The sequence below is a fragment of the Coniosporium apollinis genome (genome assembly GCF_000281105.1).
Source record: "Coniosporium apollinis CBS 100218 chromosome Unknown supercont1.8, whole genome shotgun sequence".
NCBI classification, from domain to species: domain Eukaryota; kingdom Fungi; phylum Ascomycota; class Dothideomycetes; genus Coniosporium; species Coniosporium apollinis.
Genome location: NW_006913270.1, coordinates 192921 through 206705, shown reverse-complemented (window position 1 = coordinate 206705; position 13785 = coordinate 192921). Strand labels below are relative to the sequence as shown.

The window sequence follows — 13785 nt, the reverse complement described above, 5'->3', positions numbered from 1 at the left end:
TATGCTACCCGCTAAAACCTTTGAGGCCGTCACCAGACCCGGATGGAGCTCCGAAGAGCGCCACTTGTCTCTACGGCCACTGTCACGTCCGAGTCTGGACTCCTCTACCTTTCTCCCGGGCCCGCCTCAGGCCGTCCCACCAGTGTATCAGATGCTGCGATCCTGTGCGGTCTCATGCGGGTCATCTTCCGGGTCGTGCTTTGTTTGTTATTACATTGCCTTTGTCGGTTTAGCGGGCTCGGCTGACGCGGGGCATCGCGTGTCGGGGCCGCGCTCATGGGAATCTGGTGTTACAGGGGGCTTTTGAATATCATCTGGAGCCCGGTTGAAGACACTGAAGAATCTGACAGCCGTTGCTTTTTGGAGACATCAGTTTCTCTCCGCGCTGCTGATCCAATTGCTCTATCTCCAATCCGAAAAGGGCACCAGTACGGCCATTTGAATGGCTCGCAAGCATCCTGACTTCTTTCAAGACCTGCTTGAAAAGTTCGCCTGCAAGATGACAGCCTGCTATCTTGCAGAGATTTGCATGATGTTGAGAGGCATAACGAGCTTGATTCGCCGTCCCTTCTCGGTCGCTGGAGATACCTTGATGCCTTTGTATGGGACATGATGCCCTGTATCTACGCCTACCAGACAAATATCCACTATGGAGACGGAGTGAAGCTTGATTGAACAAACCGATCCGGGAATGCTGCAATCATTATGACCTACCATTCATGTCTTCAAGAAGTCCATCAGGCACCGGAGCTGCTCCACTTCTGTAACTCGTGTCCAGCAGGCCTCGGTGCATAAGCCTGGGATGATCCTCGGTTGTTGTCAGGTACCATCTTGAGATGCTGCACATGCAGGGCGCCGTCGGAGATTGCGCAACTGTGTGGTTCCATAACACGTCGGGATACTGGCACCGATTCTGTGTATCTGCGGGGCAGTGCAAAACATCGCGACAGAGCTCCTCAGCAGCAGCTCGCAACAACATGAGAGCAACTGGCAGCTGATGAAGGTCCATCGCAGAGCAGCAGGCCGAGACGTGGAGATACTGGGCGCTGCCCTAGCCGTTTGTTGCGTGTCCTCGATCTCCTCCCGCCTCCCCATTCGCTGGAGAAGCTGGCGCCGATCCAGGGTCTTTCAACGGCTCATCAGCTGTGCCCGCAACCTCAGGCTCACCACAACAAATTTCCTGTCACTCCTATCGAGCCATGATATGAACGGGCTTTCCTTCTTTGGAGGAGCAGACTCAATGGACCGTAACGCTTCAGCAAAGACACAGGCGGCGCGACGCCCCTCTGTTGCGCTGATTGATCGCGCAGCGATCCTAACATCAGGGGGCCCAAACAGCCCCATTATGCCGCCGCCAGCAGAGCACATTGGCAGCCCGACGAGCCCAAGACGGTCAGAAGACTTTCCACGGCCTCAGACTGGACAGATGCCTCCCCATGGCCGCTCCATGTCCCTCGCCGACGTCGCACGCCAAGCCAAACGGCTCTCCCTCAACTTCCCCATACAACCCGCCCCCGGCAGCCCTACACGAAGATCGCGACCAGTGTCCTGGGTGGAAAGTCCTATCCCGACTCCCGATACCGCACAATCACCGACACGAGAGGGCAACTTCCTCACCGCGCTTGCAGCGCAGGAGCGGCGGGTGCTGGAGCTCAAAGACGAGCTAAAACAAGCGGAGCAAGAGCTGGAGAAGCTTAAGAAACAGTGGGCGAACCACGAAGTCCTGCGGAAGCGCAATGATGTGCGGCGGGTGCAGCAACTGCAGCCCCTGAATACTTCTTTCGCGAGTCTGGCCACTTTCCATGAGGATGTCGATGGCTCGGACGCGTGGCTGCAGAAGGAGATGGACAGGCGGAAAGCGCTGCTATCCGGGGCGAAGACTTCGCAAAGGAAGGTCTTCAGTGGATCGCGCCACACACGCGCCCTGTCTCTACTATCGCCGGACAAGGAGTCCTTCGGCGCACCGACCTCGCAACCCGGCGAAGCCCGCAGACCAGAAGACCGCTTCAAAAGACCCAGCCTTCTCCCCCGGGCCTCAACAACGAGCGACCTCTCAACACACATCGCCGACGCCCCCGCAGCCGATCCCTTGGACATGGGCGCAATGCAGCGAGACGCCCTGCTACGTACCGGGAAGCAAATGGCCTCAGAGTTCAAGGACGGGCTGTGGATGTTCATCGAAGACCTACGGCAAGCCACAATCGGCGACGAGGCCGTGCAAGGCACACAGCCACGAGCCGGGCAAACCCCTCACGGCGGGCAGAGACAAGTGCCTCGACGGCAGAGCGACAAAACGGGCCTCAAAGGAGCCGCTCCAGCGCCCCCGCCAGTCCGTCGCACAACCAGCAGCAACGCAGCCGCCACAGCCAGAAACCCTTCTCCGACAAAGGCAAGCGCCGACACCTCCGCCCTCATCGACATCGGCGGCTCCTTCTGGAAAGAGCACGGCCTCGACGAGCCGCGCTCCAGCAAAGCGGTCAGAGTCAGCAAGCCGCCAAAGTCGCCGCAGAAACCTTCCCGAATGCCCTTGCGTCAGCCTCCTCCAAGTCAGAGGACGCCGCAGAAAGCTGGCGAGGACGAGGACAGCTGGGATGTCTGGGACACGCCGACCGATAAGCCCACCACGGCATCCAACAACAGCAGCAGTAACGAGTCCTCCGACGGCCGGGCGTCGCCGTCCTCGGGACATAGCAGCAGCGGCTCGACGGATGTCACGACGCCGGGCCCTGTGTCGGCGTCGGCGGGGCAGCACCCTGCTGTCGCGGCAGCGAATCGGGATTCGATTCCGTGGCCGGCGCTTGTTAAGCTCAGTCCGAGTAATCTGAAGCGCACGGCGAGCCATTTGATGAGTCAGTGGGAGAATAGTTTGACGCCGCCGCCTGCTGAGGGGAGGGGGGAGGGGCGGGATTATCTGACGGGATCGCCCTCCGTTGGGAAGGGCGGCAAGTGAGTGCAACAAAGCGGTGGTCGGGTACGGATGTGATGTGAAATGGAGATCTACGATGGCGTGTGCTGTGTCAGCGACGAGGGATTTGGCGCGGGGGCAGGCGTGAATTGTTGTCGTTATCACCACTATCTATTTGGACATATGCGGAGTTTGTTGCTCTGTAAGAACTGGAAATCTCGGATGTTCGGTCGGGGCGCCTTTTCCCGCAGAAAGGCTAACGTCATGAAGCGTTCTACGGAAGGAGACAAGCTCTACGGTATATAAAAGCATACAGCAGCCGTTCCATCATTGTCCCAGTCGCGAGGGCTTCGCGATGCTCGTCGAACATCTTTGACAGGCCCATGAGTTCACCTTGCTCGTAGAAGTCACCATGACTTCGAAGCTTTCTTTTAGTCTTGCACCTGACCGAAGGCTTGGTTCAAGCAGTTTACAGCGGCTACGAGTGTCTGATGTAGGTCTGTCGGCGCTGTCTTGAGGTGTCCACCCTCTTCGGTCCTAGGCCCCCCTTCCCAGACTATGAGAGGTGAAATTGCACGCGGCCGCATCTCTTTTCTTCGCCTGCGCTGTTGTGCTGGCGCCCGCCATGGTCGACGCGGGTCGCTTTTCTCAACCATTCCCACTGCGCTGGAGCTCACTACGCTCCGGAACCTTTTGCTGTTCGCATCGTCGCCATCATGTCCGTCACCGCTGTCCGCCAGTTTATTCGTTTTTCTTGATCTGTGGCAGTGCTCTGGCGGCCCTCATGGGCTTAGCAGTTTCAACTGTCGCAGCTATAGTTTCGCCGGCTCTCTCGCGGCCGCGTTTTGGTGATGATGGATTCACGCGTCGTTCTACGTGGGTGCTACCATTGCCGTGTTTGGATGTGGAGCCTGTGTACTTTTCAGAGCTCTCCCGGCAGCGGGCGAGAAACCATCCTGTAACCAGACGGGCGCATAAGATTGGACACCGAGCAGAACAAGCTTGCGGATAAAAGGACTACAAGGCAGGAGTGGCTACGCCTTGAATCGCAAGAGCTTAGAGCCGAGAGTGGATAGACCCTAGACAACTCATGGGATGTACCAACAGTGGTGCACCACATATTGGATCTTGAAGTCGTGTGAGTTTGAGTCCGTTCCTTACTGGGTCGAGACACATTGTACCAACCCTACAGGTCTTACGGACTAGTGTCCAGCCTCAGGATATGTATATTTCCCCCCCGGCAGACAGCAGCAGCACACTTGTCCTTTGAGTTTGGAAGAATCCATCGTCCGTCGTACCACGGCACTGATCGACGAGTAGGTAACTGGGCAAGCACCATTGAAAGCTCATCCCTTTCCCTTCATTCTGGAGTCGTCAGACAGCTTGCGTGGCTTTTCGTTGACCACGTTCCCACGTTCCCACTCCTCAACTTCGCCGGCATTGCTCGAGGCGCTTCCTCCCAATCTCTTCCCGCTTTAATTGCCCTTCCCCTTCCTTCTCCGTAAGCTCCGGACGCCCATACAATAACCGCCTCGCCCACTCCCCACAGATCCCATATCCCGACCCTTCTAGCACACCATCCTTCTCCCTTGAAATCGCATTCGCGATCTCCGCCACGACTCCCCTCGTGAACCTCCTTCCCTTCTGCTATCACCACCGCGGCTAAAACCACACGAGGCCCGCTTGTCCTGGTGCTTGCTGAGCTTGGTGTTGCTTCGTCCGCTACTGGTCATAGGTGGCGCGCCCGTGGAAGCATGCGTAGAGGCGTTGGTTGGAGGCATTGTGTTTCCTCACGCTTCGAACGCCTTCGCAGCTGTTCGCGACCTTCCATGCAGTATTCGCGGAGAATAACCGAAGTGCAGGATCGAGGACTTGCTGTTCGGCGCTCGCAAATCACGGATAACTACGGAATGTACATAGGGTCACCCGCTTCCAGTTCAACCGCATCAGCCCCAGAAAGCGAGCCCAGTCGCAACGCTCACAGCGGTCAGCTCAGAACTATGTGGACAATGCTGCCGACGACTAGGAAGAAGAGCATGTGATTGCTACGCTTGATGGCGTTTCAACGGTGACAGTAAGGGAATTTGGCGTGAATGTTGAGGAAGAACTTAGAAAGAACAGAATCTGCGCGTTGCTGTTGTCTGCAAGAAGAGAGGTAATCTTGTAGGGAGTATTTATGAAGAGCTCCAGCGCGAATGCAGAAAATTACACCTGACGACTGATTCCACCGAAGACGCAGTACAATCACAACTGCCCGACCCTGAGGCCGATAACGATGCTGACACAATTGAGAGCATGATGCACTCGTGATCAGATGGCTTGATAACCGATACACGAGTGCAATGGACGTATCGTTTCAGCATCTAGCGCACGGAGCTCAAGGAAGCTTCAGCCATCATGGGAGCGATGGGATTACTGCGCGTTTCATGGCGCTCCGAAAGCCTGCGAAGGCTAGGCTTGCTTGTTACTTGCGCTCGCAGCCTTAAGACTTAGTCGTGTTTAGAGAAGTGAAGAGGATGCGGCGTAATTTATCCCGGAATCTCTAGATTTGTGATCATGCGCCCAGCCACTGGCTGTATAGACGATGATTTGGGCTTCACTGCGCACAGTTGATGATATTTTTTTTGACAGTCTTGAGGAGCAACTCACAACTGTCAAAAAATCCAGGCGGAGACGACCGTGCAGCTAGCAGTAAATCAGAGAATGAAGTAATTCTCAGCTGCACAAAAACCGTGATACAAGTAACCGAGTAGGATGAATATACAGATCTGTATGAGATAGTATTCCGCAGCGGAGGCTTTCGCATAGCCTTGTAAGTCTTGCACCGTGAGACAGTGCTGTGCAAAAAATCTGTTCAAGTGGTGAGTATGCTATAGGCGTGCCACGATTCGGCGCCCCCATCAGCTCTTTTGTCAATTGCAAAAGATTGCACCACGCGTGGCACGAACTTCACCACCCTTATCACCCACCTCTCGATGCTGTCAGATCCATACAAGAAGCTCTAGATAAGCTGAAATCACTAGAACGATATCTTTAGACAAATCACTCAAATTCGGAACGTTTATATTATAAGATCTGGAGGATCGTAAGTGGAGTATAGCTACGTGATAGCTTCCAAAATATATAAAGGAAACAACGCCTGTGCGGGGTGTAATCTTTTGAATTCGACAGAGAGCTGATGGGGGCCGTGGCACGCCTGTGTTGGAACGTGAGGTTGCATGAAAGTTGTGCAGGAAAGCTGAACTCAGGGGGCGGTCGTGTCATCTTTGCTAAGCTCATTGAATGACTTTGATTTATATATTGTTAGAGCCGCTCCAACTCACATCGAGCAATAACTCGGCCATGTGGCGTATGTTTCTCTCCCGCAGCTTCCAAAATGATCCCACACTAACATTGCAATAGCCAATGGCAAGGCGCTTGACTACGAATCAAGAGATTCCAGGGTAAATGACGCCACACTTTGTTCACTTCGATCAATCTCTGACCGGCTTTCAGTTCGACCCCTGGCATGGTCAGTTGACTACAATTTTTTGCATCTTTTCTTAGCTATGTCCTTTCGCTAATTTGCTGCTCTCAGTTGCAAGGTAGCTAGCGTAATTTAGCCAACTAGCGAAGCGGGTCTCATCGGCTCCTTACCTTTTACTACTTAAGATAGCCTTGTTAATGGCTTGAGCACGCTTACCTACAAAGCTCCAATACATGGTGCACTAAGAGTAGTCAGATGCTCCTCTTGAAGTACGACGGAAGTTTGGATCGACTGTGCACCCTGACAGCGCTCCAGGTACGCTTTTTGCGTGGTGCCGAACGTCTGAGAAAGCCGCGACGCATATTTAGAAATCGGGTTTGCAGATCACGAAGTGTCACTCTTACACGGGTCTTATAGTAGGGTCTAGTAAGTAGCATAGGATCTCAGAGATATACAGAAAAGATAGATGCCAAAACCAGAACGATAGATCGGGAGGAGCCGCGGATATGAGTTGAGATTTAGCTCTCTATTAGCAACTATCTCCCCGACACTGTCGGTCATCAAAGACTATCTTACAATGCTTCTATGCGACTTCCTGCCTCGCTTATGACAAGGATTCCCAAACACCATGAAATGCAGCCAGAGCTTTGATATAAGCCCTTCAAGTCCGATGTGACTCAAGACCCTACAACGCCAGCGTCTGATGATTCCTAAACCATGATGCCGAGAATGCGCACTTTCAAAATATCAGCCCAGAGCACACACTCCGACCTTCTGGACAACCTCCCGTCTAACCCCTGCCCAACGCCCTTTCCATCACTAATTTGTACCTTTATATGACCGGCTTCCTGGTTTCATCCGCGGGCAGCCTCATATAGTAATCGATCGCCGCACTGAATGCCGCGAAGCCCGCACAACCCACCGCAGCAGCCTGCGGTCCAGCCTTAGCCGCCAACGCGCCTCCAGTCAGGCACCCAGCCGCAACGCCATTGTATAGATCGTTCTTAGCACGGAACCCCTCAATACAGCACTCAGTACCAGAAAATATAGCGCCGACGAGGCCGAAGTTGCGTCCGGAGGAGAGGGACGAGCGGTACATATCGCGGAAGCCCTGGCGGAGCTGTTGACGGACGGGCAGGGAGGAGATGGCGGCGCCTTGCGGGGTCATGGGGGTATCGTAGCGCATCTGGTGATCATCAGGAGGGAGTCGAGATTCGGCGGATAAGGGAGAGGCTTGCGCTTGACATGAAGAGCCCGAACATTGCGCCTAGGCCCATGCCCATGACGCCGGCGATTACGGTTTTGACGGGACAGGATTCCATGCCTGTTTGCATCTATGGTTGACCAGGTCCACTGTCAGTCCGAATTCATCTCTTTTGTCCTGCTTCCTACGAGAGGAGCGCAGCGTGCTTTGAACATGGCCGCCCTGGGCGCCGGGTGAGGGAGGTCGTACGGCTTTCACCATCTTCATCTCCTGGTCACTCATTCCACCAGTGTTCTGCTGCCCACCGGCCATACTGGGCGGGAGCATGCCTGGTAAACTCATTGTTGGGACGTGTTCGTGCTGGATGTGGTGGGGTTTGTTCAAGTAGATGCGGTGGAGTGGAAGTTTTGCGGAGTTTCTCGGAGGTGCCAAGACATAAAGTCCAACGCACGGATCATACGGACTTTCAGCAGCGTCGCGGCTCTTAAGCAGATCATAAGCAGATCATTCTAAGCGCTAGAGCTGAGAAGCAATGCTCAAACGGTGTTGAAAGGGGCTCAACTTCTTGTCAAAAAGCGACCCATCTCCAGTATGTTTGTCATGCCACTCTCAGTTCCTTTACGTACCCCAAGACTTCGCTTCTAAGAGTGTCCTGACGAGCATACCGGCTTGCCATCTCTGCTAACGATTTACCAACATAAGAGTTGCAAATGAGAAGCGTTGATGGCAAGAGAATCGATACGGATTCGTACGACTGACGGATCAATCCCACTTAAGGAGGACAGAGTAATGGCGCAGGGAAGAACAGTGAAAAAAGCTACTGTTGGAATGCTCAAGAAAGATTACAGGAACACCATTTGCCTCAAACATCAGCCATGATCATCGCCTTCGTCTATTGTTCCTTCGCGATGTGAGACAGTTGCAATCCCAGCCCTGCGGGTACACAATCCTCTTCTGAAATTAGTTATCGTCAAGGCGATCCATGCGCAGGGCAATTCATGCGCAGGACGCGTTGCTCAGCATTCGAGGTGGTGAAGGAGTGACGTAAGTATGTCTCCAATATAGGTGCTCTGGACAGCAACGCTTATCGCACTTGACGTACCTGATAGCTGTATGGATCAGGTAGATTCAACGACCTGTGTCCGCAAAGGTGGGCAGTTGCAACGAACTGGGACAATTTCTTACTTGTAGATACGATCGAAGCCGGATTTGCACACGACATGATGGAACCAGTACCTGAACTCTTGTAACAAAGATGCAGAGTAGTTCAGCAACACAGCCCTTTGAGGTATGCATCGACCACCTGAACCAATATCCGACTGACCACCCACTTCGAGTTACCCAGCGTCGACTCGGGCGCCAACAGGTCATACGAAACCAATGCCGGCGTCTTGTAGCCTTATGATGGTAATGCCAGCTGGACTGTGACTTCAGTCTTTTGTACTGACATCGTGGTGCATCTCAAAAGAAACAAATGTGCGGACTCGATGCACGGCCTCCCCTTTGTCGATACGCTGCAACTCCTTGTCGCCGATATCATGCACAGGGAGAATGCATCGCCGTTGAATGGGAGGCAGTTCTGGATTCTAATGACGCTCGAGGCTTTGAATCAACGTGACACAGCAGCTCCCAGGACAACGAAACGGGAACCGGTAAGACCCAGCGCTATCGTGGAAAATGCTTTGTGCTTTTCATGAAGACATGTACGAAAATCAATGACATGACGAAGAAGCGGATCTTTGCAGAACGGGTGCTGTGCGAGGCGCTCATGACATGAAACGAAGACGCTGTGCGAGTCTGCATGTCTCGCTCAACGCTGCGAGGATCCTGCATGGCCCCACACTCGCAAATCTTGGACAGATCGGTGCGCCTGCAAGGGCAGCACAAGATCTTTAAAGCGACTCGACGACACTGTGGGTTGTACCTCCTTCAAGCCCTCCATAGCAAACTGTGTCTCGCTCTCACGGAGTCGGTTGCCGGCGCATTACTTTGATGTCTACGGGGGGATACGGAGTACATAGGTAACTACCTATTCAGTCATGACTAACTAGACTACTACTCCGCATTAGCGCTGCCTGCGGACCAGACGGGTCTAATGGATGTTCAGGCACCGGCACCAGCAGCACCGCTACTATCAAAGATAGCTTGGGTTGATTGGCATCACACCACTTCGGGTCTTTGGGGGTTCCCACCAAGAGCGGAGGAAGAAGCTAGTTTGGATACAAATTGCTTCGGTAGACTGGTTTTGAAACTCTGGATGAGCACGCTCTTGTGCCCGGTCCCGAGTGTGCGGCCCACACGCGCTGGCTGTGCCTTGCCAGCAACCGGGATCCCGCGGCCAGAATCTGTTGGGTTCGTGGTTCTTGCAAAGTGCTTGCATGAGGCGTCCTGCGGGCGGCCATGGACACTTCCTCGACCAGCCACCAGTGCCACCCAGCTCCGCGAGCTCCTGCCAGACGTCTCGAGGCGCCTTTCCCTCCATCTCCCTGGTCAAACAAAGATGCCCGAGGCACGGCTCTATGACGCTCATCTGCACTGGGCGCAGACAAGGACCTTGGCAGACCATGTTACTGTACGGAACGCGAACCTCGAGTCCGCCCAGATTGCAGCATCCAAGGGAGACGGCGCGCTCAGAAGACTGTGGATGGACTTTGATTCTCTGACTAAGATACCTGGCTTCGCCTTGTCCGTCAATCACCCTGCTTGCGCTGAGGTGAGGTGTGAGGACGGGAGGATCCTGCCCAGGTAAACCCTGCGCTAAGTTCAACGGCCGATCCTCGGCCCGCCTGAACGGTGGGTGCCAAGCTTTCTTTCCGGACGCCCCTTTTCGGCAACTCGCGCGCTAGTGAGAGTTTCCGCGACTTCCATCGGCCCCGCTGCCCGTCACGCCTGGCAACTGTCTTTCTGGACTTCCTCTGTTCCTCGACAGCAGCCGAACAAAATACCATAACCGGCCCCCTCGACGCACCATTCGTCGTTTCTGCACCTGATCATCATCGCCCCTCCGCATGATCTCATCATGCTTATGCCTATCACAAGGGTAAGCCCGGTGAGGCTTGTGCAGTAAGCTGCATGCAGCGGGGAGCTTGCAGCTTGCAGCTGGTGCTCTCGTAAACTTTCCAGAGCTTCAGCTGGCGCGCAAAGCGGTGTAATACAGAGCCTCAAGGTAAGCAAGTGAGCAGCCACGTCGAACGTCCCTAGCAGTGCTTGTGGTGGGCCTCTAGGTCTGTTACTACCAATTCCTCTTCTGATTGACATCTCTGCTACACCATCCCATCGCGCCCTGTCACAACGTGCACTCCCCGATTGAACTAGGATCATTAGATCCCTCGCTTCTCCACGCATTCTCCGGTTTATGGCGTACTGAACTCGCCACGATCGCGACTGTCTGCTTTGTTCGGGGACCTGGCCCGGAGACGTGGGGCCCTGGCTACCGTCTCGAACTTGCATTCGCTCAGCCCGTGTCTAAATGCAGACGCCACCCCAGCAGACTGCTGCGGCGAAAGAAGCTTATCTTAAGCCTCTCTAGCCATTGTCGTACACTTGGCGTGCTGATCCCTTTTGTAGGTGTCAAGTCCTCGACATGGCGCGGTTATCTTCACGGATCCCTCAGCCCAAGGCCGAAGATGGCTTTTGTCAAAAAGCCCAGGCTAAGAAGCTTAATCCCACGGTTTAGCTAAAACATTACCGATTCGGCCATAGCTCCTGGATAGTTCCTGCCGTCTTTTGATAGTGTGCTAGATCCTGACAGGTAGTGATGGGTCCTGCTTGCTTTATTTAAGACCACCCGCAGGTACGGCCAAGTATCTTTCCGCTTCAGTCTCACCCCATTCATCCAGTCCCTTCGCTGTTCTATTCCCTCAAAATGACGCGTCTTCTCTCGTTCTGCGCGTTGTTTGGCTTGTCCTACGCGGCAACTGTCTACCGCGAGTGGGACATTGGTTGGATTACAGCAGCTCCGGATGGCTTCTCACGACCTGTTATAGCCGTAAACGGACAGTGGCCTCCGCCACTCCTTGAGGCAAATGTTGGAGATACCGTTGTCGTGCGTGTGAAGAACTCTCTGGGTGACCAGACGACCAGTCTCCATTGGCATGGTATTAGCCAGCGGGGTAGCATTAGCATGGACGGCGCTGTTGGAGTCACGCAATGCCCAATCCCACCTGGGGGCGAGTTCACCTATAAGTTTCAAGTCGACGTTCCTGGCGCGTACTGGTGGCATAGTCACGATCGGGGCCAGTATCCGGACGGCCTCCGTGGTCCTATGATTGTTCACGACTATGAATCTGAAGCGGCGCTCGGTGTCGATGAGCAGTATACGATGACTATATCGGATTGGTAGGTCGCGCTGCCCCTAAACAGGATTCCATACTAACCTGAATGATAGGTACCATGACCAAATGCCGGGTCTTATCGCCCGTTACCTTGGTCCACAAAATCAACGCGGAACGCCTCCTATCCCACAGTCAGGTCTCATCAACGATGCGCTTAATCCTTCCTTCAACATCCAGCCAGGAAAGAAGTATTTGTTCAGAATCATCTCGATGTCCGCCTTGATTAACCATTTCGTGCAATTCGGTAAGCACGGACCAGCAGACTTATAGAAACACCGCACATGGTAGTAGACACTGATGATTGCAATAGAGGACCACAACATGACGATTGTCGCAGTTGACGGCGTCTCAGGTATTTGCGCTTCTTTGAGTTTCGCATCGCAAATCATAGGCTAACTTGATGTAGTTGAGCCTAGGCCAGCCAGCCTGCTTCTGTTAGCCGCAGCTCAGCGCTACACCGTGATTATCACTGGCAAGGAGAACCCAACCAAGAATTATGCGGCCGTTGCACGGATCGACGACACCAGGTTTCCCGATGGTTTGCCTCCAGTTAACCAGGTCTTCGCCAATCTGAATTATGGAGGCGATCTGGCCGCCGCACAGTATTACGCTCCACCTACGATCGGCTTCGTAAATGACATGTCCCTGGTTCCGGTGGATGCTGTTCCGCTTTTCAGCAATGTCGATTATTCTGTGGGCATGACCGTGAACTTCGCCAGGACCGAAGGAGGGTGGAGGCTAGTACAATATCTCTTCTTGCCTACGCTTTTGCTGACGATCCACAAGGTACAAGATGGGCTCTACTCCATATGTTTCGCCCAAAGTGCCAACTTTGTATACGGCCATGACTACCGGCGACGATGCGTGGAACCCTGAAGTGTATGGCGCAAGCGTGAATCCTTACATATTCGAGTCTGGAAAAGTCGTTGAGATACGTGTCAACAACGCTGATGCTGCAGGGTAAGTCAAGCATCGCATATGCATTTCTTGACAGTCGTGCTAATCAGGTCGTCCTCTAGCCATCCGTTCCATCTCCACGGAAGAGAATTCCAGGTTGTGGGCCGTACTGGCGGCGGCCCCGCTTTCACTTGGAACGGCAGCATCCCTGCTATGCCTATGCGACGTGATACCGTCGCGGTTCCCGGAAATGGCTCGCTTGCTATTCGCTTCAAGACTGACAGTCCCGGAGTATATCTCTGTAAGTAGTCAGCGCGGTATCGTCAAGGACGGACTTTTATTAATGTTTAATCTCCAGTCCACTGTCACATGGAATGGCACGTCGAAGCCGGTATGACCGTTACTATCATTGAGGACCCAAGCAGGCTTCAGAAGGAACAGTGGATCCCTGATAATCATCTTGAGAGCTGCAAGGCGTTGAACATACCAGTTGCGGGTAATTGCGCAGGCAACGTGGAAAACCTTTCCGATAACTCGCAATGCAACAACGCGTTCCCAACAGTACACAATGGGTAAGCCATTCACATTCGCTTCGAGAGATATGAGGTGTGCGTTCATTGGATTGGGCTGACTTTCTATCCAACAGTGCCAGAATTGACGGCGGAAACGCTTCCTCAAGTGCTGCGCCCAATGCAACCGCCTCCGCGCCAGCAGGGTCACCGTCAGCGCCTGCACCAACATCAGAGTCATCGCCTGCACCAACATCAGAATCGGCGCCTGCTCCAACATCACAGTCAACACCTGAGTCTACACCAGCATCAAGCCCTGAGCCCACATCTGAGCCAACCAGCGCGGCGCCCAGCACTTCTGCTGCAGCGGAAACCTCGACTCGTTGGTGGGATGGCCAGAAGCAAAATGGATACTGGGGGGGAGGCAGGTACCACTGGAACAACAACCGCAAGGGCAACGACTGGAATAG

The 13785-nt window shown here is 54.0% G+C and overlaps 4 protein-coding genes across 4 annotated transcripts; 2 read left to right on the top strand and 2 right to left on the bottom strand.

Moving 5' to 3' along the window:
• Window positions 1-1345: 1345 nt before the first annotated feature.
• Window positions 1346-2950, top strand: W97_02205 (uncharacterized protein; the record flags this gene model as incomplete). The annotated part of the gene is made up of 1 exon (XM_007780106.1): window positions 1346-2950. The coding sequence occupies one exon, from the start codon at window positions 1346-1348 to the stop codon at window positions 2948-2950; it is 1605 nt and encodes a 534-aa protein (XP_007778296.1).
• A 4253-nt stretch (window positions 2951-7203) lies between these two features.
• Window positions 7204-7539, bottom strand: W97_02204 (uncharacterized protein; the record flags this gene model as incomplete). Its single annotated transcript, XM_007780105.1, has 1 exon — window positions 7204-7539. The coding sequence occupies one exon, from the start codon at window positions 7537-7539 to the stop codon at window positions 7204-7206; it is 336 nt and encodes a 111-aa protein (XP_007778295.1).
• A 28-nt stretch (window positions 7540-7567) lies between these two features.
• On the bottom strand, window positions 7568-7917 carry W97_02203 (uncharacterized protein; the record flags this gene model as incomplete). The annotated part of the gene is made up of 2 exons (XM_007780104.1): window positions 7568-7695; window positions 7764-7917. 2 exons carry the CDS (start codon window positions 7915-7917, stop codon window positions 7568-7570), a joined length of 282 nt encoding a protein of 93 aa, XP_007778294.1.
• Window positions 7918-11440: 3523 nt separating this feature from the next.
• W97_02202 (uncharacterized protein) lies at window positions 11441-13611 on the top strand (the record flags this gene model as incomplete). The annotated part of the gene is made up of 8 exons (XM_007780103.1): window positions 11441-11913; window positions 11963-12153; window positions 12220-12261; window positions 12316-12650; window positions 12703-12869; window positions 12929-13107; window positions 13165-13378; window positions 13518-13611. The coding sequence occupies 8 exons, from the start codon at window positions 11441-11443 to the stop codon at window positions 13609-13611; spliced, it is 1695 nt and encodes a 564-aa protein (XP_007778293.1).
• Window positions 13612-13785: the final 174 nt, after the last annotated feature.